Consider the following 22,200-nt stretch of genomic DNA (forward strand, 5'->3'; position numbering starts at 1 on the left):
ACAGAAAATAACTTGTAGGGACCTAATGACCTGGAATAGCAGTATTGGATTGTATTGGATTTTTAAAAGGAGATATTTCTGTGCCAAATGTTTTGTATTTTTCTGACATATAGTAAGAAAAGTGGGGTTTTTTCCTTACTTACTTAGTTATCCAGTGAAATCGTCTTTATTCTCTTGGTTCTAATGTTTAGTTTTCTGAATTGTAGATTAAAATATATCTGGAAGAAATGAAATTTTAATCTAATCATAGAGATAAACTTGAAGAATTTATGTGTATCTCTGTGAATTTTATTGATGATAACACTTAATAGATTAAGATATTACTTTATTTAATGTTTTATCTTGAATGAATTTCAACCTCCATTGTGTTTAATCTATTTTTTACTTCCTAACATGTTATCTCTCTATATATGTGTATATGACATATATATGAAATGATATAAGCAATAAACTCATGTCATTAAATAGAGTAACATTTGTAAAAGCTACCTTTTTTCCATAATATACCATTAATTATTGCATTCAGTTAAAAACCGGTAAGTCTGCTTAGAGATAAGGTACAACTTAAAATTTGCCCAAATTGATGCTCTGGATTTTTCCTTAAAAAAATATTTTGTTGAAACACACCCTGCTTACATTTCTTTAAAGATCAGTAATTGTCCAGTTATACAATAGCTTGCAATAAAACCATTTAGAACTGGGAAAGAGAAGTGTTTCCCACTTTGTTTAAGAACATAGTTTAAATGTGAAGATTTTTAACAGACTATGAAATAAACACTTCAAAAAAATATTTGCACTAAGGGTGTTTTTTTCTTGTTGCTCTGCAGTCTCAGTTTGAACTCAGGGTATTCCACATTCGTGGAGAACATGCTGTCTCAACTGCTCAGCTTGAGGAAACCATTGCACATCTGAAGAATGAACTTGACAATAAATTAAACAGAAGAAATGAAAAAGCAAAGGATATTGGTGTTTCTACTGAAGATGATAACCCACCAAAGGCATACCGAAATGTATATATACAGACTGACAGAGAAACTTTTATAAAGCCTAGTGAAGAAGAAAACAGAGCTGTGAAAAATAACCCAATAGTACCCAAAAAGCTTAATATTTCTTCTTTAACACACAGTATATCTGCTCAAAGTGAAAATAAGGACAATTACAATGTACAGTCATCAGAAAGTGTCTTGTCTTGTCAACCAAAACAAATGCTGCGTCCACCACCACCACCACCTCCTCCCCTTCCTGATTCTTTGCTGTCTGCTGTAGTTCCTCCACCGCCACCTTTGCCAATGGATCCGGCTTCACTGACATCTCAGTTTGGATCTGGTCCACCACTGCCACCTCCACTTTCTGAAGGCTGTAGGAATTTTCAAACACCACCACCACCACCACCCCCACCGCTTCCGGGGCTGGGACCTCCTGTTCCTCCTCCACTGCCTGGATCTGGGTTACCTCCACCCCCTCCACCTCCTGGGCCTGGGTTCTTTTTTAATAGCACTTTATCTTCAAACCAAGGTCCTCGAAAACCTGCCATTGAACCTGGCCGTCCCATGAAGCCTTTGTACTGGACACGAATACAATTGCAAGATAACAGGTAAAACATACTTACTTACTTGGACTTGAGCTGCTGCTTACAGGTCAATGTACGGACATGGAATTTACATAATTCTAGAAAAAAACCTGAATCAGTTCTAGAAGTCTGAAAAAATAAGTTGTTTTAAAAGATCATATTTAAATTAAAATTATATGTATTATAAATGAAAACTTTTTGCATGATAACAAAAACATGTTTTATTTGGGATTTTTTTCCCAATAATTCAAGTGCTGCCTGGATAACTATAGTGACAGAGTGCTTCCCAGATTTAGCACTAAAATGTAAAAGGGTAGCCAAGAGATTAGAAAGATTTTTTTTTCTTAAAATTAAGTCTGTGTTTGCATTATAATTGAAATCTTAAAGTTTGGTCAGGTGAGAATTTAGTTTCATTTTTGTTTTCCAGTCACTTTGTGATCCATTCTCCAGAGAACTATCTTATGTCATCCTCTGTGATTCCAGTTCTAGAAACTGGAAACAGTCAAACTGGAACCTAACCTCTGTGCATAATTCTGTCAGAGCAGGAAGAATAAAGCATATGTGTAAATATATGCAGCTCAGCAACCTGCAGCATTAAGTGTCTATTATGGACAAGTCTCAGTACTGATGGAGACCTCTACAGCTTTAAAAAAAATAGACATAAAATTCTAAAAATAATATCCCCCTTACTGTGATTTAGTGCAGGGATAGAATCCCAGATGTGTTTGAGGGAGGGATGCCATCCAGAGGGACCCTGATATGCTTGAAATGTGGGACTGCAAACAAGGCCAAGTGCAAGATCTTGTACCTGAGTTGGGACAACTCCCAGTATCAGTAAAATCTGTAATTAGAGGAGGTAGATTTAGGTAGAATATAAGGACGAAATTCTTTATTGTGGGAGTGGTGAGGCACTGAAAGTTTTCCAAGAGGAGCTGCAGATTCCTCTCCTGAAAGTGTTCAAGGCCAGATTGGATGGGGCCCTGCACAGGCTGGTCTAGTGGAGGTTGTCCCTACCCATGGCAAGGGGTTGGAATGAGATGATCTTCAAGGTTCTTTCAACCCAGGTAATTCTGTGGTTCTATAACAGTATTCTAGTAGAATATATCAAATCCAAAGTTAGTACAAAATGTACAGTTTTGTCGATTAGTTTGGAAGGGGTCATTTGGTGAACAGGCATAAATAAACAATTTTTGTCCAGGTTTTTTTAAATTATCCTACAGTCTTTGTTTATGCTACCTGTTTATTTAGCTGACAGGAGAAAAGCCGTTCTCCCAGTCACACTTTCTGAACCAGCATTAGTACCTTACTGCCACAGTTATTCAGCTGCTCTTTTTGGATTTGACTGATACTGACTTTCCTTCTTGTGTTTATTACTGTAATATAGAGCTCATTAGGAGGCATGGATCAAAAAGGATTTTTGGGGGATGCTTAAGTGACATAGACTATTTTATTTTAATGAAGAGTTGTTCCTTAATTCAGGTCCCGTATTAATGCAAGTAGTGAAATCACATTATTATTGGGATCTTAAAGTTCAAACCATTATTATCTGTGTTCAAAATTATGTTAGCCTAGCAGCAGTTACCAAGATGCTAAATTTAAATATTTTAATAAGCTATATTATATTACTATAGCCATAATGCATCATAATATATGCTATACAATATATACATACAGTATATTACTTATTATTATTATATTATTGTTATATTATATTATATTATATTATTAATATAATATACTGTTAATTTTTAGACATTATTATAGTTTATTTATCCTGTAACAATGATTTTTATAAATTATGTATTTGTTTAAATTATTTAGTATTATAATAATATTTTATTTTCAGGTTTCTCTATTATATTTAAACACATTTGAAGTAAAGATCTGCAATTAAGTGAATTTAAATATGAGTTTTATTTTACTTTACAGCTCAGAATTTATTTTGATGAGAAAGTACCATTATTCTGGTGTAATAAAACATTTTAAGATGTCAATATTTTATATAAAATATTTGACAAGTACAAAGAAATTACTGAAATGTCAGTTGTATAGTCTTAGTTTTTCAGAATTGAAAAGAATTAAATTTGTTCAGAATTTAAATATTTTGGTGCAGGAGTCTTGAACATTTTGGTTTTACTTTCCCAGTATTTCTTTGGCATAATTGTTTCATAGTGAATAAATAGTTGGTTCATAAATAAACTTTATTGAAATTATTCCCATTGAATCAATTAAATAAAAGTTTTCTTTCTGAGATGGTGCTGGTTCACCAAGCTTTTGCAAGGTAAGAGATAATTCATAGCATTCTGATGAACTGCTGGTCACCAGATGTAATGGTCCAGCATTTTCATGGTCTGTATTAGAACTGGAAATTTCTTCAAGGGTTTGCTGCTCAGATTGGAAGCTGTCCAGGACTTCTGGTTGCAGAGCCAGAAAGAATCCTTCATTCTTCAATATTGCTAACACAACTATCCTGGTTCAAGGACAACAACAAATATCAGGAAGAGCGAATCTGTGGAGCTCTAAGCATGTCCTGTGACATAGAATATGCTGCATCAGCAGATGCTAATAAAACAACAATGAAAAGTTCCTTAAACATTCATGATAGTAGACAGTTGAGTATTAAGTAGAAAAAAAATACTAAATTTGAAAAAAAAAATTGGCTCCTTTTGAATTGGTAGGTATTCGATTTTGTTGCATTTTACATCTATGTTTAGTGACATCAGCCATTTGTATTTTGTAGTGGTTTTCTTCACTTTTTTTTAATTGCAAATAATTTCACTGCCTTTTAGTGACATCTGCTGGAAGATATGGTCCCACCTTCTACTGATAGACAAGAACACTCAGAAGTTTTGTCCCACATATTTTCCTGAAACATTGAAATTTTTGAAACAAGGCCCTTTCAGAATTGATGTGCAATGTTTGTAGCACTACATATTATTTTCCCCTAATCCAGCTAAAACTGGAGAATTGTGTAAACAAGCTCCCAGCTGATCCAAAACTAAATCTGGTCTTGGAAGGCAAAAAAAGAAAGATAATCCACATTTAAAATTTGCAGTTGGTTGAATGGAGAAGAATACTGGCTAGTCTCCCAAAATATAAGCCACATAATTACTCTAGTTTCTCAGAACTACAACAAGGATAAATATGAGCATACAACATCTGTGGATAACATGAAGTAAATAAGGTCCTATGCAAATTTCCCCAAACACTCTTAAAATATGCTTGAATAAAGTTTGTTCACTCTTTGTTGATATTGCTTATTTTTATATGTCTAGCTAGATTACTGGGAATTTCTCAAAAAAGCTGACATTGGAGTACTTCTATTCCTAGTTGAAGTGGCAGAAATCTCTTGACATGTTTTTGCACAAGCTGCCGTTGTTGCACAAAGAATGGTACAATACAAATGATGCACAGTCTAGCAGACATGGACTAAGTAGCTTAAACTAATAACTAAAACTCATAGGAAAACTTTTGACTCGTTACAGGAGCAAGGTATAGGAAAGGAATGCTCTGTGTGTTGCTTTGAGTTTAGATCTATCATGGATTTTCATCTATTATGGTTAGATCTATTATAGTTTCTCATAATGTTTAGAAATTTTATTATTTCCTTTCCCTTTATAGGAAAACTGCTATGCCAACATTATGGGAATCACTGGAAGAACCTGATATACTTGACACTACTGAGTTTGAATATTTATTCTCCAAAGACACCACTCAGGAAAAAAGAAAACCATTATCAGACACTTACGAAAAAAAAAACAAGGCCAAAAAGGTATTTATTGTTTCTTTGTCTTTTTTGTGTATGGTACTATTTAGTCTTTCATTTTGAGAAAACTCCTTTTTAATTTTTTAATTTTTTGTGAATGAGCAAGAAAGAAAACTATGGGTTGCTGATTCAATCTAAATCTCTTGCTTAAGAGGCTATTATTTACCTTGGAAAATCTTTTACCTTTGCTAATGAAAGTTCCACATTCTAGTGAGGTAGAAAAAATACTGTACAGGAGAATAGAATTCAAGTTCTAATTAATATCTGAAAGTAACAGTATTTTGGCCATTATTTGCCCTTGAGCTGATGTATAATTAATGCCTGTCATTAGTTACTCCAGCAAACCTCTCTTCCACTGAGATTAATTTTGTTAGAAAAATAAAATTTAAATCAAAATTCTAAATAAGGAATGCCAATTTTTTTTCCAATACAGCTAAGGAGTTGTGTCAGGAAGGGGCAGGACAATCATGTCTTTGATGGCCAAAGCTATGTGCAGTAGCTGTGTCATTGCCGTAGCATTTAGACATGATCCATTACAGAGGCAGCTGCCACTGGCCAATTGGGATGTGCAGATGGGAAAACCAAATGCCATTAGTAGTATTTACTGCCAGAAAAATTCTGGACTGAATAGTAATCAATACTGTTTTCCTAAAACAGTGTGATTACAGATCAGAAACTACTGAAACATTTATTGTGTTTTAAATCTCTTTGAGTTGACCTGCTTGGAACCACAAGAGGGCACTTTGCATGTGAGCTGTGCTTGCTACCTTCAATTTTATAATACATAGAGTGTGAAACAAGTGTACATGTTGAGGCTTTCACATCTTTCAGAACATCTTTCATCATAAATTCCCTATATTGTGTCTTAATGCAACAGCTAATGAGAAGTATCAGTAAGACTGTAGAATTTATAGAACTCAAATTCATGTGATGCAAAAAGTAAATAATTTAAAATGGGGCCTGGATGGGGACATGCTGGCATTTGTAAATGCATACCAAAGAAATAATAGTTACAGTCCTTCAAATATTATACTGAAGCATACTGGGCACGAACATCTCCGTGAAGAATATTTTTATATATTTTACTTGACAAATGCTTGAAGTGATTGTGATATGTAGCAGCAGCTGTATCCATAAATTCAATTAGTTCACATATCTTCCTTCTTTCTAATATTTATTTTTACATTTCATTAATTTACCTTTTTTCAGAAAGAATTATGTAATAGGAAATACAGGTTTCTAAAGAACTGTGAAGAATTTAATCACTGTAACTTTAATGGGAAATTAATATGCATAAGTAGTTGCCTTTTTATTTCAAAATCTCAGTAATTAAGGGAGTATATCTACTTGTCCAAGGGAGTGACAGCAAACCAGGTACAGAATTAGGCCTGTATACTGAAAGATCAAATTATGCTTTTCTTTTTCCTTGCTGCTTTGCAAACTAACTTACTTGTTTGAGCAGCGTGATTTTTTTAGTGATCTCTCTTGGCTTATCCAAAATTGAATTGGGTAGTACTTGCAGAACATATTGTTATAATAATATGCATTATTTCTCATGAGCAACCAGTGTATTTTCATTCAAAGACATCCTTTTTATTTCTATCAACATTTTAATTATTCTGCTTTGTTATTAGAGGCAATAAGACATTTTAAGACAATGGATATTTTACTGAAATTAATGAAATGAAAAAGGTTCCTTTAAAGTACTGTGGGAAAATACAAAAATAAATCCCCTTAGAAATAAATTCAAAATTATATCTATTACTATGTCTTTAGTTTTGAAAACCAATGGGATTGTGATGATGGTGTTACAAACCATTGGAACTGTGGGGTTTTCCATGAGAATTTACAAAAGTCATGGTCAGTAGTGTGAAATTCTATCACTGGGTCAAATTAAAAATAAATCCGCTTTTAGAATTCAAAGATAATTTTAATTAAGTACAGAAGCATTTTCTTTTCGTGTATCCTGTCTTCTCACCTTTCTCAGTTAAATGACTCATAGTAGCAGCTGAATGTTTTACAGACAGTTGGCCCTCTTAGATGGTCCTGTGTTTTGCTTTGTCTCTCTGAAAGCCCAGATATGTGCAGGCTGGCTCCAGTGAATCAATCTTGGTAGGCTGCAAATGTTACAGTAGTAGAGAGGCATTTTATTTACTTACAAGAGGATTTATTAGTAGATAATAACAGAGAACTCCTGTAGATCAATATAAAACTGTCAGTTTGGCTGGTTTCATTTCTGATTTCTCATGCTTCTTTTGGCTCTCTCAAAGTTTCTTGCCTTTTTCCTACCAATTATATCTACTAGCGTTTTAGCAGGAATCTTTTTCTTTGCTTCACTACATAAATTTCTGCTTGTCTGATCTTAAAAATGGTACCCGTGTCACATTATAGGAAATTGTATAGTCTGGTTAAAGATGCTTTCTACAGACATTAAGAAACATAAATCTTATATGAGGCTCATCATATATTATAGATTTAGCTGATGCCATGTCATTATGTAGTTACTTATAAATTCCTTTTTCATGTTCACTAAAAAAGCATTCCAGAGCAAGTTATAGGTACACCGATGAAACTGTAGTTTGTGTTTGAAATAGTTAAGCTGTTTTATTTAATGATACCTGGTAAGACTGACCCACTCCCTGCACTAACCCTCTTCTCTGCACAAACTATGCCTTATTTCATAGCATCTTACACAAACTAAGTTCAGCTTCTTTGGTTTTGAGGGAAATGACAGACCAATAGATGGTGCAGGTCTCCTTATTAAAACATGATTGTTCAATACTTTGCTCCTTGAATGAGAATTACATCATTGCCTCACAGTCAAGTTCCTTTTTCAATTGGAATTAAGATTTTATCTTTTGAATTACAGGGTAGTTTTTTCTCATTTAACTCTTTTGCAATTCCAAATAAAACAATATTACTCAGTTTATTCTCAGAATTATTAGTTTTGTGAAACCAGTTGGAATAAACTGTATCCTAGGCTGTGAAATGAATACTTCTGTGGAAAGCCTATAGAAATTTCAGTTTGTTCTGTTCTTACCCATTTTTCCAGGTAGTGGACACTGTATGCTCTGCTTTCTTTTACTTACAGCTGATAGACACCTGCCATTTTCAGCCAGATATGTCTAAATGTCCTACATAAGCTGTACTAGGGAGATTTAGGTTGGACATGGAGGAGTTTCTTCACAGAAAGGGAGATTAGCCTTAGGAATGGACTCTTCAGGGAGGTGGCAGAGTCACTGTCCCTGGAGGTGTTTAAGGAAACACTGACTGTGGCGCTCAGTGCTGTGGTCTGGTTGACATGGTGGTGTTCAGTCATAGGTTGGACTTGATATCAGAAATCTTTTTCAACCTGATTGATTCTGTGATTAAGATAAATGGAATGGCTGGTTTATTTTCCAGTACCATTTGGCAAGTTATGCTCAGAAAGGAAACTTCTGAGTATATATTCATATTATACATATATATTTATAGTCATATATATTATATAATTACAATATAATAAAATGTTTCATAAAATGAATATTGATAGTATATCAATAATATTTCAATATATCATCAATCATATTTCTATTTATGCATATATATACTCACTGTCAAAATAGGAGAATACACTAGGGACTCTGTGGATTTCTCTGCTGGCTGTAGTTACTTTGGTATTTTCAATTATTTCTTGGATAGCAGAATGCTAACTCTGTGGCCACCACCTATTTGTGAGAGGCTTCAAATGTACTGAAGTAGATCCTTCACAAGGCTTTCATGTGTCTGAGATCTCATCTGACAGACAAAGATAAGCGCAAAGCTAATGCAGTTAACCACAAGGTTAATACGGTTAAGAATATTCAGCTACCTAAAAAATAAGATGGCATACAGCTTGCTAACTGACTGGTAATAGTTCAGCAGAAAGAGTCTTGGCTTTATAGTGGCTCACAAGAGGAACTTGAATTGTCAAATCATAGTAATACTAAAAATGAAAAGCAAAACTCTGATAGATCAAGAAGTATTGCTTGCAAAACACTACTCAGCCATGTCTCAGTTAAGAACTGCATCTACATTTAGGCACTACAACCCTTCATTAAAAATTTGCTAACTGTAAAGAGTCAAGAAGAGGGAGAATGATGAAAAGTGAAGTAGTCTCTAAAGAAAGAATCAAATTATTATGATTGTTTAGTCTAGAAAGGAGAAGGTTGATTGGGACACGCAGTGTAAGTGTAATCAAGTGCATGCAGCTGTTGCAGAGAAAAATTATGAAAAGCTTTCTAAGAGCAAGGATACCAAAGGAATGCAGAAAAATTTTGGCTAGGGAAATTGTGTTTCTGTATTTGGAGATTTTTAGAAAAGTTTGTTTAGAATGGTACACCTATAATTGATAAGTGTCTTGAAGTGCAGAAATGTTGTGAATGACATTTTGAGTGCCTTTTCAACATCTTGATGCTGTTAATCAATTAAAAGACATAGAGTCCACCTTCTGCCCATTGTCCTATGGATTGAAACAGCTGTCTATGCTTTTTTCAGAAATACTTTCATGATTCCCAAATTTGTTGCATTCATGCCAGATAGAAATGACTTATTGGGTTACACTGATTTCTAGAGGCTTCTGATAAGTATGTGGGGAAAGAAAGGAACAGAAATTAAGAATCTCAGCAGCAATGGTAATACAACCTAAAGGATTGCATAAAAGGTGATTTTACTTATTTTTAGAAATATAATAACTTGTTTTGGAAAAATGTAGTTCATTCACTTGATGGTGATACAATGTAAACCCAATGTAGATTAAACGAAGGTCAGGTGTACGTTTCTAGTACACAAATATATATACTTGAAGACTTGAATTTTGTTATTATAATGGAAGCTCTGCAAACTGTGTGGCTGCTCATGCTTCTTTGATCATGCAGCACTTTGGAAAATGTAGCACCTTTGGAAGAACTTTATTTTTTTCCAACTGTACACCCTCTGAAATAATGCAGGACACTCTTGTTCTTGCATTTATTTACTCTGCATGTATGCAAGCTTTCAATTAATGTTCTATGTATTATGTAGATAATGATAAAAATTAGTATTCTGAGGTTTTGATATTAGGTCTTGAGAATAGAATTTTGTTTTTTCTGGTTGGGAGAATTTACTGGCTAGATGAATATATTAGTTATGTCCCAGTATTAGAGCAAAATACTATGCAACATATATAAACATTAAAAATATAACTCGTCTCTCATAAAAATGTTTTTGAATAAGACTGAATGCATTATAATCTAATATGAAGTAATGTAATGCAGTAAATGTTTGGAGTTGATGTCGATGAAATGGAGAAGAGATGATTGATGACTTTCCCAGACTCTAGGTGGATAAATAATATAGAGAAGGAGTGGGATTTATTTAATGGTTATTTTATATTTCTGAAGTGGTTGAATCTGCAGAAGGAAAAGTTCAAATTATTGGAGAAAAACAAAAGTCCCTTAACACCTGAATATGAATAAATAAAATAAATAAAAGACATTATTCATTATGTTTTAAGCTAATACTCTGTAATCTTGAAAAAGAGATATTTAAAAAAGATTTATTTGCTGCAATTTTTTCCATGTGCATTTTTTAGCTCCATTGCTAGATTTAACACATATTTTGACATTGTGTTAGTTTTTCCAATATATTTGAGCACTTGTTAGTAATTTATCCTTAAAAACTCAAGTATTTTCTATACTTTTTCAAGAAACAGGATAGTTGGATATTTGTGATGCCACTCTGTCTTCATCTTTCCAAAAAAAAAAGAATAAATGTCAAGTAATTTGTGTCAGGTGTATGCTCCAAATGAAAGTCCATCAATCATTTTTGGCCCTTTAGTGCAATGATTATAATTTCAAAGACGCAGGAGGACATTAAAGATAATGGCTTTTCTGTTGTCTATTATCTCTAACAGACTTCACATAATTATTAACATGTGTTCTCATTTACGTAGAGTGTCAATATTTTGAGTGAATTGCATTTTTTTAACTGAAAGGGATATGCCTGTCAACAAGATTTTTGTCCATCTAACTAAATGAGGAATTACAATTAATAAATTTTGCGTTTCCGCAAGAAGGGCAGATATTGCAGAAAATGTTGGATGCTTTGCAGGGGTGAAACACAATGACTGTCTTCAGCTGTCTGCATAAGATAATAAACAGTGTTCAAACTTAAGCAGAAGTACTGAAATGCTAGTGCATGCTCGTCCGAGGCACTCTCACTTTCTTTTTATATTTTATGCTGTGCTGAGAAAAATAACTGGCATTCCTTGTTTATCACAAAACTCTGAAGGCATGTAGAATATAGAAATTATCCACAGGGTGAATATCTATTTTGTGGTTTGTCTAAATTTTGCAATTCTGATAGGAGTAAGATATTGAGAAAAGTTTCTTACTAGCTCATTCACACCTCCTATTTGAACCTGATATATTGCCATTTGTGTGTACCTTAGAAAAAGGCTAAAAGTAGTGGTGTTTTCAAGCTAATAAAATTGTAAATAGACTTTAAAAAATATAAAGCTATGGTTCACCCATATTAAGGAAAACAGTTAAATTTGGCTCTTTCTTGAGTAAAAATATGAGAGATAATGTCTAGTCTTAAGCTTCTGAAATTTCATTGGTAACTCTTGGATTGTTTATGCAGCATTGCTTGAGGGACATACTTTGGCTTCTTGTGCAGAATATTCTTCCTGTGTTTGCACAGGGTTTCAGCAATCCAAACATAGGTCCAGGCTGTTGATTTGCTGTAAAAGTTGGTGAGTGGGAATGGAGGGAAATGCTGTAATATGCAGGACAGCTTTTTAGCTTATGGCTTTTCTCAATAAATTTAAATATTATGGAAGGAATCTATGCACCACCAGGAGGAAGGATTTAACTTTTAATCACTAAAGTAAGCTGAATCTCTTCAGATTTCAGCACCAGTAAGTGTCCTGGACAGAATATAGACATTGCAGTTTGACAGAACAGTAAAGTCTGCTGTACAATATTTAATGAAATAAATTTCTGGCTACATTAGAGAAACACCTTCTAATGGGAATGACAGAATAATTCATTAGTGTATTCAAGCTTTGGTATGTCTTCACTTTTTAATTAGATTATAAAGATTTGAAAGATGTACATGAGACACTTGTGTACAGCAAATCTTAACATTAAAAACTTAACATTAAAAAATGGGGGAAAAACCAGCAAAAATCAAATAATGCTATGGATCAGTGAAGTAAAGGAATTATTACCAGTGGTCACAATTTTGTCACTGAGCCAGAAGATGCTACATCCATTACAACAATACATTTTTAGTCTGGAGAAGCAACAGGCAGCTGACAAACCCCACCAGCTGGCACAGCAGCATCAGCTGGCTTGTAGCTGCTTACCTGTCACTGCCAGCTACAGGCAAGTCCCAATATGCTGAGAGGTGATCAGTGATTTGTCTTTTAAAAGCATAGACTAAATAGTTCAACACAGTCTTTACAAACTTTCCTTTTATTTGCCTTATGTTTTTACTGGACTGAAAAAGTGCTGATTTTTTTGTGTCTCCTTTCTGTTTGGAATTCATACACATATGTAATTCCCCCTTAGTGACAGAATAACCATCATTTGGGACAAAGTTAGTGTCTTTGAAAATTAATTCTCTGTTTTACTACTGATTATATATTTTAACTGCAAAATCTTTCAAGTTCCACATTGATTCTAAAAATCTATGACAAAATTTCAGTATAATACTTAGCATTATAACTATGGGTTTGAAGTAAATTTATGCTTAATGCAAGCTGTTCTGTTGTCATGGTCCTCCATTTCTGCTCTCTAATGAATTAGTTATTAGCCTTCAGTTACTTGGTTGAAGCTATTTCAGGTAGTCTGCGTCTAGCTTGATGCCTGGTAATTGTGACCATGTGTACATTTGTCTAAAATGCAAGTGAACATACAGTCAGTTGCTGTTTTAAATCATTAATCTCTGGTTTAACTTTTAAAATTATATAGGGCTTTCTTTAATGGTTTTCTCACAAATTGTTTAGGGGGGAGGTCTTGCTTAGTGATGTGAGCTAGTTTGATCATGTCTGGAGAATATAGCTGCACTTACAAATACTTCAGTGGAATGATTTCAAATGTCATATTGTCTACAACAGCTGTAGTCTGGAAAGGTTTTGCCTCAAACTAGGCATGTCTAATGGGGTTTATGACAACCTATGAATTTTCCCTGAACAAGGTCAGCTTGGAGGTCAGTGAATGCTGTACAAATTGCATACTGCTCAAACCTGTAATTATCCCTGTAAGAAGTTAATGTGCTGTGGAGTTCAGCAAATTCATGTAAAGCTTCAGAGATGACCATGATAAACCAGGCAGTTACTTATATTTGCTCAGCAGAATCAGTCAGCAGGATGTGATGCTTCCACAGCATTCATTTAAGGTAACTTGGAGCAAAATCATCTTGTCTGCTTGTGTACTCAGGACATAAAGAGCCTGAATACTTTGTCATTTGAACAAAACACTTTCCACAGTATTAATTTCTTAATATCCATCATATGTGCTGTACATATAGGCAGAAGAAACTCTCTGGATAGATTTTTTTCAAATTTTGGCCGAAAATATGCAGTATCTACTTTAACATAAGTTTATTATTGAGTACCTACAAGAGGGACCTAAAATATCTAAATATCTGACAGATCTTTGTTGAAGGGAGCAATTGTTCCAACTTGTGCATGTATTATCCAGTTTCAGTACTCTAAATACTAACTTTGCATTTTCACATGAAAATGTCAGTATCATTTCTCTTTTTCTTCTATTTGTCAAAAAATTTAGTTTTTTATTGATGAGTGACTAAGTATTTTCATAGGCAAATATTTGTAAGTCACATAAAACACAGATAGGGAACATTTTTATGAATTAATACAAATTTTGTCGGTTACCTGTCTTTGAGTATCAGTAAAAGTATTCTAGGAATAAGGGATAACAATCGCTTTAAGATCTTACTGTGATTAAATATCCAAATATAAGTGCTACCTTTAATTTAAATAATAAAATTAAATTTGGAGAAATATAAATTAAATATTCAAATACTAAGAATATAAATTTAGAGAGAACATTGCTATTCATTTTAATTTTGCATAGGAATTAGTATTTTTGATAGTTCTTGTACATCAACACTGTGAAGTAAGCCATCTGCTTGAATCAGAACATTTTGTATTTTTGAAGAATTTGTGTCTATATTGCACTTCGTGATGTGCTCCTGTCATGTCTTTCTTATGAAATAAATCAAAATCACAAATACCAATATCCCAGACATTGTGGGAGATAAGTGTTTTACATTTGTAACATCTGAGCAACACTGATCCCTTTCTTTATAAGTAATTTCAACCAGCCAAAATAACATTAAGGTTTCTCTTCCTCCTCTTTCTTCTTCTCCCCCTAAACTGACATCAGAAAGTATTACAGTCTGAATGTCAGTATATTATACTCTCAAATATCTGTACCCAAATGTGAAAAAAATCCTGAAGTCCCTATGGAGTGTCAACAGTGTGGAATAAGCATATTCAGACACGAGCAAAAGAAATACTTTGAGTAGTGCCCAGTGTTCTAGAAATAGTGTTGAGAGGACATAAAAAGACAATTCTTCAATTCTTCTTGGTCAGGAATTGATTCTTTGCTGAAAAAATAGACCTAAGCCTGTTCACACTGAAATGTAAAGTACCAGACAAACTAAGGAACTTGTGATGTACTCAGTATCTTTAATAGTTCTTAAATGTCATTTAAAGAAAAGGGGGGGGCGGGGGACGACATGTTCCAGAATAAATATTTGATGTGCCTTTTTCTTTTCCTATGTAACAGCATCCTACAAGTAAGAGGTGATGTTCTTTGGTAGAACTTAAAGAACATAGTCTTAAAATTCATTTGTTAAGGTGCAGAGCACAAAGATAAGATGATGGTCTTACTACCACATTTAGTTAATAAAAGGATTTGATGTTTGAAGAAATACTGAATTCAATTCACAAATTAGCTTCTGTTATAAAAGTGACTGAATCCTTTGTGGAGTGTTCCCTTGGTCTCAGATCATTTTGCATCACCTTTCTAGATCATCAAATTGCTGGATGGAAAGCGATCTCAAACTGTAGGAATTTTAATATCAAGTTTGCACTTGGAGATGAAGGATATTCAACAAGGTAAGTGTTTTTCTCACACAATGCATTATGCATGGATATTTTATCATAACCCTCAGATGATTTCTGACAGTGCAGTATTTGTATTGAATAGTCTCCTAAACTACCAGAAGAATCATTCTTTCAATATATTCCAGTTTATGTAAAAATTTCACTATAAACTATAATTGAATTTAGGTACAACTCTTTCTGTACCTTTATAGTTAGCATAACAATTTCAGTACAGTGTTTCCATATTCCTCCCCTGCAATTCCCTGCTTTTTCTAAAGCAAGTTGTCCACCAACAGGGATTAAATGGGGGGCTTATGCATAAATCTTTCAGGCTTCAAGCATGTAGTCAGTATTTTTTAATATTTACATTTTGCTTCATTAACAGTATAAGAAGTACATCCCAAACTGGTGTTACCATGTAAGAATCAGAAAGAGAATTACTGGATGGCATTTTTCAAAGCATAGGGCTAGTCAGTTGTAAATTCCATTACTGGTAGAAATTATTTGAGTTTGCCAATACAACTGTAGAGAAATACAGATTTTTCAGAACACTGGGGTGATTGAGAGTCTGCTTATGTTCTGGATTTAAAAAGATATTGTTTAAGGATATTGTTTATTTCTTTTTCACATTAAGAAAAGGAAAATATTCACCATTTAAAACAACTGCTGGAACAACTCAAGTTGATGTCTCCTTTCTTGCTATTGTTTTCCCTCCATCACATGCAAATACTGGGTAGGGTGTTGAGATGCTGCTGGCATTGATTATTATTAATTTCAAAAGAGCCTTTGAGCATCTAGCACTTTAAAAGCGCAAGGGCTTACAGATGTCTCTTGGGATGCAGAGGAATAGGGAAAAGAAGGAATAACTTTGTGTCTGCCAGTATTGTGTGAAAGGTATCAGAATGAGATGGAAAAAACCAACTATTACTAAAGGTCTAAATAATTTGCTGGCAGAAGTGTCAGCAGCACAGGGATAGGATAGAAGCTTTATTACAAAAACTGGGTAATATTCTTAAGAATCTTCAGAGATTGGTTTTCTTTTTATTTTCCATGCCATGACATTCTACTGAAATAGAGCGTCTCTATCTCTCTCAGTTGTTCGCTGTACTTGTGTAGCATTTGAAATCTTCTGGCCAATTTATACCAACTCTGAGAGACCACAATGACCCAAATATCCGGATATATATCCAATAGCATTTTTAACTTGAGTCCGCAGTGCGCTTTTGAATCACATGTATCAGTTGTCCCCTTGGCTGTGTTCGCATTGCAGAGCAATGCAGAGCAGTCTCAGAGTGCACAAACATGCTTCAGAATCAAATTAAATTAGAAGATTTGCTTTAGGAGCATGCCATCAGTCTCCATATATAGTAGTCTCTAAATTCCCCAGGATAAGATCAGAGATAGTTAGAACTCCCTGAAACATGTATAGTGTGAAATGTTGCTGTCTACACATCCATTTCTAAAGAATACACTACTTGCAGTTGTAGATGTAGCTAATGTAGTTCTAGAAGTTTAATGAAAACTAGTGTTGGTAGAAGAAAGACACCAAAACAAGTGCTGTCACTGTAGAAAAGTTTAGAACTCATCGCCCTTTCTTGTCTGAGGTAGCAAATGACTGGCCTGTCACCACATGTGTTGCTCAAGGTGGCAATAGGATATGCTGCCTCTTGCTTATGGAAACAGCTAGGAGTTACCATCAGGATTTGGGAAAACCATTAGTGGAGCTTTTTAAAAAATATACTAACAAGGCTGTCTGACTGATTCTAAGCAAAATCTGTGTTCAGAGACTATCTAGAGTGAAAAAATGGTTCACAAAACTCAGGGAAAACATTGTTCTGTAGAGAGGACCTTTAGAAATGTACATTACTCTAAAAACAACATTAGAATTATGCTTGTTTCTCTTTTAATTTCTGTTTATTTCATAGTATTTTGTGTAATTTAAATCTGTGGGCAGTCGTGCCTCTCAGCAGAAAAATTATTTGAAGACTGCTGTAGTCAATGCACTGGATGAAAAAAATTCATAGTAGGCTAAATGGTGCATGACAACACCTAACCAAAAAAAGCATGTAATCATTGGGTCATGAATGTCAACTTTTTTTTTTTTAAAGTGGAGTTGCAAAGAGCTATCTCTAAAAACATGCAGATTAAGCACTCATCTCTTTTTTCATGCCAGTTTCCATGGCGTAATTCAGTACATGAAAAACAGGGAAAGTTAATAGCCCTCGACCACTTACAACAGAGAATGTAGAAGTCTGAACCAAAAGAAAGTCAGAAGTGAAAAAAAAATCTAATTTTTATTTCAAGTTTTTATGACCATGTTTGTTGTAAAGTCATGTACAAATGAATGTATGGTCTATGTGTGATGTAGTTAGTCTACTTTAGGTAGCAGTTATAGAATGCAGGTAGAGAAATTCTCAGATGAACTGCCCTGTGCATACAGATGCAGGCAAAATTGTAGAGAAAACAAAAGAGTAACCACAAGAAAAATTGCATCTTCCTTTAAAATATTGTGAGATTTCTGCATCCATAGGATTATCCTCTCAAGTCAAAGTACATAGCTTCACAGCATATTCTGTAGAGAGCTCAGCAGAGCAAAACAAGCAAATGACCATATCTGGCATCCAGATGTTTGAGTTTGCATTTGATAATGTGCCAGCCACCACACTTCAGGAAGGGGATCTCCCACACGTATTTGTTTAAGAGAATGAAGTTCATCCTTTGCAGATAAGTTTATATCCATACTGCTTCTGAGTACAGTCTAAGGTCAAGACAGCATAAAACTAAAGAATTATTTTGGGTACTGTTGGTGTTATATGATGCACAGGGAAGGTTAACCTTGTCATGCTGCACCTGTCCTAAGACTCAGCTTTTTATACAGTGGGAGAGAACAAATCCAGGTATTTCGGTGTTCTGAGCACTGGTGAATCTGGTACTGGTGAGGGCAATAAAGTTTTTTGCTAGACCGCTATTAATATTACTCATTTCCTGAGCAGAAGAAGCAGGCAGAAAGTCTGTCTGACTCAGTATGCTATATAGGATCTGTATTTTGAAAAGACAAATAGCAGTAATCAAATTGTGCATAGATTTGAGATTATTTTTAAGGCTGCTTCTCTGCATTTTTTAAAAACCTTTATAAAAGGAGATGAGGAATAGCAGAGATCACTTGTTAGGTATGTTGTAAGCATCCCCACTTAAAGAGGTAATCTCCATTTCATATCAATCCATTTCTGTCTTTTCCTATCATTGTTCAGCTGAAATACTACAACTTGAGACAAACTTGCAGATCAGCATTACTTATGTGGTTTTGCTGTGGAAACACTCTACAGCGAGGTGTTTACATTTTGTTTGTAATGGGAAATGCTGATTATAGCTGTATGTGAAAATACTGTGTAGGTCCTTGTCCCAACATTTTACAGGGCAATATTCCTTGAGACAGTTCCAAAATAGTAGCTGGCAATAGCAGTGCACTGGATAATACATAATAGTACTCCTTTCTGCAGTGTATGTCACCTGTACTGGCTTTCCATGAGCTATTTTCCATAAGATCCTTGTTCAAGAGTTAGCTGGCAAAATTGTGAGGCAGCCCAGATAAAAAACTTTTAGTTACAGAAAATAGGATGTAGATAAAATATACATGTCTTATGTTCAAAAGAGTGATTATCCCAAATCCCTCCCTACATTCATAGTACCTGCATTTTGCCACTAAAATTTTAGAGCACCAGAAGTTCTTCTTTACATTGGGGAAATATTTCACTGTCAAATATTGCTGATTGCTGTCAGAGCATGTTAACTAGGTGGTCTGCTGGTATGTATGCTGGTATATTTTCCATGGGACTAAATCTTTGAGATGTGGTAGATCACATCAGATGCACAGTTAGTAGCTTTTTGTACGCTTTGTGGTAGTAAGGTACAGTATGTTCCCCACTGAAGAGCTGCAGACTTTGCTGCTACATTTACCAAAACCATGGTAGCTGTGCTGTAGCTGACTGAATATAGCCTGGATGAAAAGGGGAGAACTTAACATTTATCCTTAGCATAGAGATCATTTCTAATGGTAAAAGTGAAGCATCTGACTCTTTTCTTTCAACTTTGTGATTTCCCCTTCATTTCAGCATATGGGAGTAAAAAAATTGGAAGAATGTGAACTGTAGATTAACCCAACCAGACTAATGATCAGTCTAATAACCATTCTGATTCAGTATTATATTTCTAGTCATCCTGAGATTGCTCTAATAAGAGCACACAGAAGGTTTATAAATAGGTTTGCATTGTCGTAGTTTGAGTTATGCGTTATGGCACATCTAAACTGTTGTTCGAAAGTTTTGTGACTTTCCCACCTACCCAAAATATTACTTGTATGTATTCTATATATTCTGCATGAAGTATAAAGATAGTTGCATACCCATCTCAGAAGTTGGGAAACTATTTTATTTAAAATTAAATGTTTTTCTCTTTTTTTGGGAAAATTCACAACATATATTTTTGTTCATCTGTTTTGGATATCCATTGCATCTGGGTAGGTTAACATTAGTGCCAGAATCTTTTGTTCAGGACATCTTACAGGATTCGAGCTTTCTTAGTCTTCTAAGCCTCCATTATGCCCATGGTGCTTCTTTATTATGTATATTTTTTGGGGGGTGGCGTGGCAATTAATACTGGAGAAAACCTTTAAACAAGTTGATAACTTATCAGTTTGTCAGAAATAAACCAGAGGGATTTGGATATTACAGGCTGTTTTGCCAAGTATTTAACAGTCATTGTCTAATTGACTAGGTCAGTCACAATTTTATTTAAGTTTCTCAATGATGGGCTGCATATTCCCATGAAATCAAGCCTTACTCAAAGGAATGCAGTACCTAAAACAACTAAGCACTTCCAGGTCAAATAAATAGAGCTTTGGCAAGCGCCTTCTATTTAAATAATGTACTTCTGTTTTATTATTTGGGAGCAGTTAAGGTGATTTCTTCATATTTCATAGTCTAATTGTCACATTAAATGGTTTGATACTGGGGAGTGCATGTAAGCTCTGTCAGCAGGACTTAAATCCTGATTTAGCCAAAATGTGTTTAGTAGGAGTGAGGCTGTATATCAGATTCTGCCTTAAGACTATTGGTATTTAGGCTTATTTAGAGGAGGTAAGTATATTTTTCACATTAAACTCTATGTTCTAAAGTTGTATGTACACTGCACACAGTATGCTTTAAATTCTCAGCTTTTTTTTTTCCTTTACATTTTCGAATTGATCAGAATATGTGAAAAATCTGTGCAGCAGGGAATCTGTTAAATTCATTTTTTAGAAGTTAGTATGTTAAAAACCTTTGGTATAAGTTTATATTTGAAGCAATGCTCTTAGTATGTGAAATGTAGCTGGCAAGTATTTTTATGTGTGCCTGTTAGTTTGAATGCATGATGCTGTTCTGTTTTTTGTCCTAGCTGACGGTTATTATATCCTAATGGGTGCAACCCTGCACTAATGATCCTTGTGTATATAAATTCTTCTTCTTGTGAGCAGACACCATAGGCAACATAAAAATGTTTGCCTCAATTTCCCTGCAAAAAAGGATCTCAGAAACCAGACTTGGCCAAGTAACAGATTTTTTAAAGGTAGAGGAACCCAATAAAATTACCAGCTTTTCACAGCATGAGTCTACTTCCTTTTGACATATTGTGAGGTGTAGGTGAAATATTCTAACTGAACTGACAGTGCAAGGAAGACAGCTAACTAGAAAGCAAGATGAAAGTAAAAACCACCAATGATGATTGATATTGTAATAGCTATTTATTGTTTTGGAGCCTCTTTTGTGGATTTATGATATTTCACCTATATTACTTACACTTACATAAGCGGATATAATGAGATTTAATGCAGTAAAGTATCATGGTTAAATTCACTGTATCAGGAAGAGCTTTTTGAAAAACATACCAAGGTTTGCATTAATTTTGGTGAAGTTAATATACATATGATTAAAATTGGGTTTTGTTTTTCATAGAAAAATTTAAAAGCTTTTGTTACTTTAAGTGAAAATCAAAATAATTACTTTCTTTGATCTAGTGCAGTGGGTTTTTTTAAGCTGCTGCAATTCAAGCTAATTTACACAAAATACTGTGAAAGTATTTGTACATGGCATACTTTAAGAATAAGAATATGAAGACACCTGTGAATTTGGGGATTTCTTCTAGCTTTTCAAAATTAATGCTTTTTTCAAAAAAATGGGCCCATCATAAATTTGCATGTTTTCATTTTTGTCTTCTGCTCCAAATGTGCGTGGCATAAAATGTATAAAGATGAAGTAAAGGAGGTTATGTGGATTTTGGCAATGTGTCTCTATATATATTTACATCCTAAGATGTCCAGCTGGATGGCTTGATTTTTAACTGCAGTTGTCTGTCTATGCATTCATTGCTAATAATAGTGGTACAGCTTGTATAGCAAGTAAATCAGAAAATATTTTCTGAGTACTTTTATACAATCACATGCTCTCTCCAAGATAGATAATAACTCATGTCAATATCTCTTAAAATTGATTATTATTAATTCTATTAAATATGTGGTTTAGCAGATTGTATTTCATTAGTTTTATCACAAACACTTTTTGTTTTATCATGTCACTTCAAAACAATGCTGATTTGTTAGATCTGATGTTGAGTGCAGAAACATGGATAACATAATAGAGCATTAAAAACCACTTTGTGATTCTGGGGCCATTTTGGTGACAAATATCTGGC

The 22,200-nt window shown here is 34.2% G+C and overlaps 1 protein-coding gene across 2 annotated transcripts in view; it reads left to right on the forward strand.

The window, feature by feature from the left end:
* The window catches only part of FMN1 (formin 1), a 124,123-nt gene that overhangs the window by 37,403 nt on the left and 64,520 nt on the right, over positions 1 to 22,200 (forward strand). For both annotated transcript variants that reach the window (XM_030949303.1, XM_030949304.1), the window contains exons 4-6: positions 828 to 1,594; positions 5,192 to 5,342; positions 15,399 to 15,486. In XM_030949303.1, coding sequence (XP_030805163.1) covers positions 828 to 1,594; positions 5,192 to 5,342; positions 15,399 to 15,486 — 1,006 coding nt within the window. The remainder of the gene's footprint in view (positions 1 to 827; positions 1,595 to 5,191; positions 5,343 to 15,398; positions 15,487 to 22,200) is intronic.

The sequence above is a fragment of the Camarhynchus parvulus genome, chromosome 5 (genome assembly GCF_901933205.1).
Source record: "Camarhynchus parvulus chromosome 5, STF_HiC, whole genome shotgun sequence".
NCBI lineage: Eukaryota > Metazoa > Chordata > Aves > Passeriformes > Thraupidae > Camarhynchus > Camarhynchus parvulus.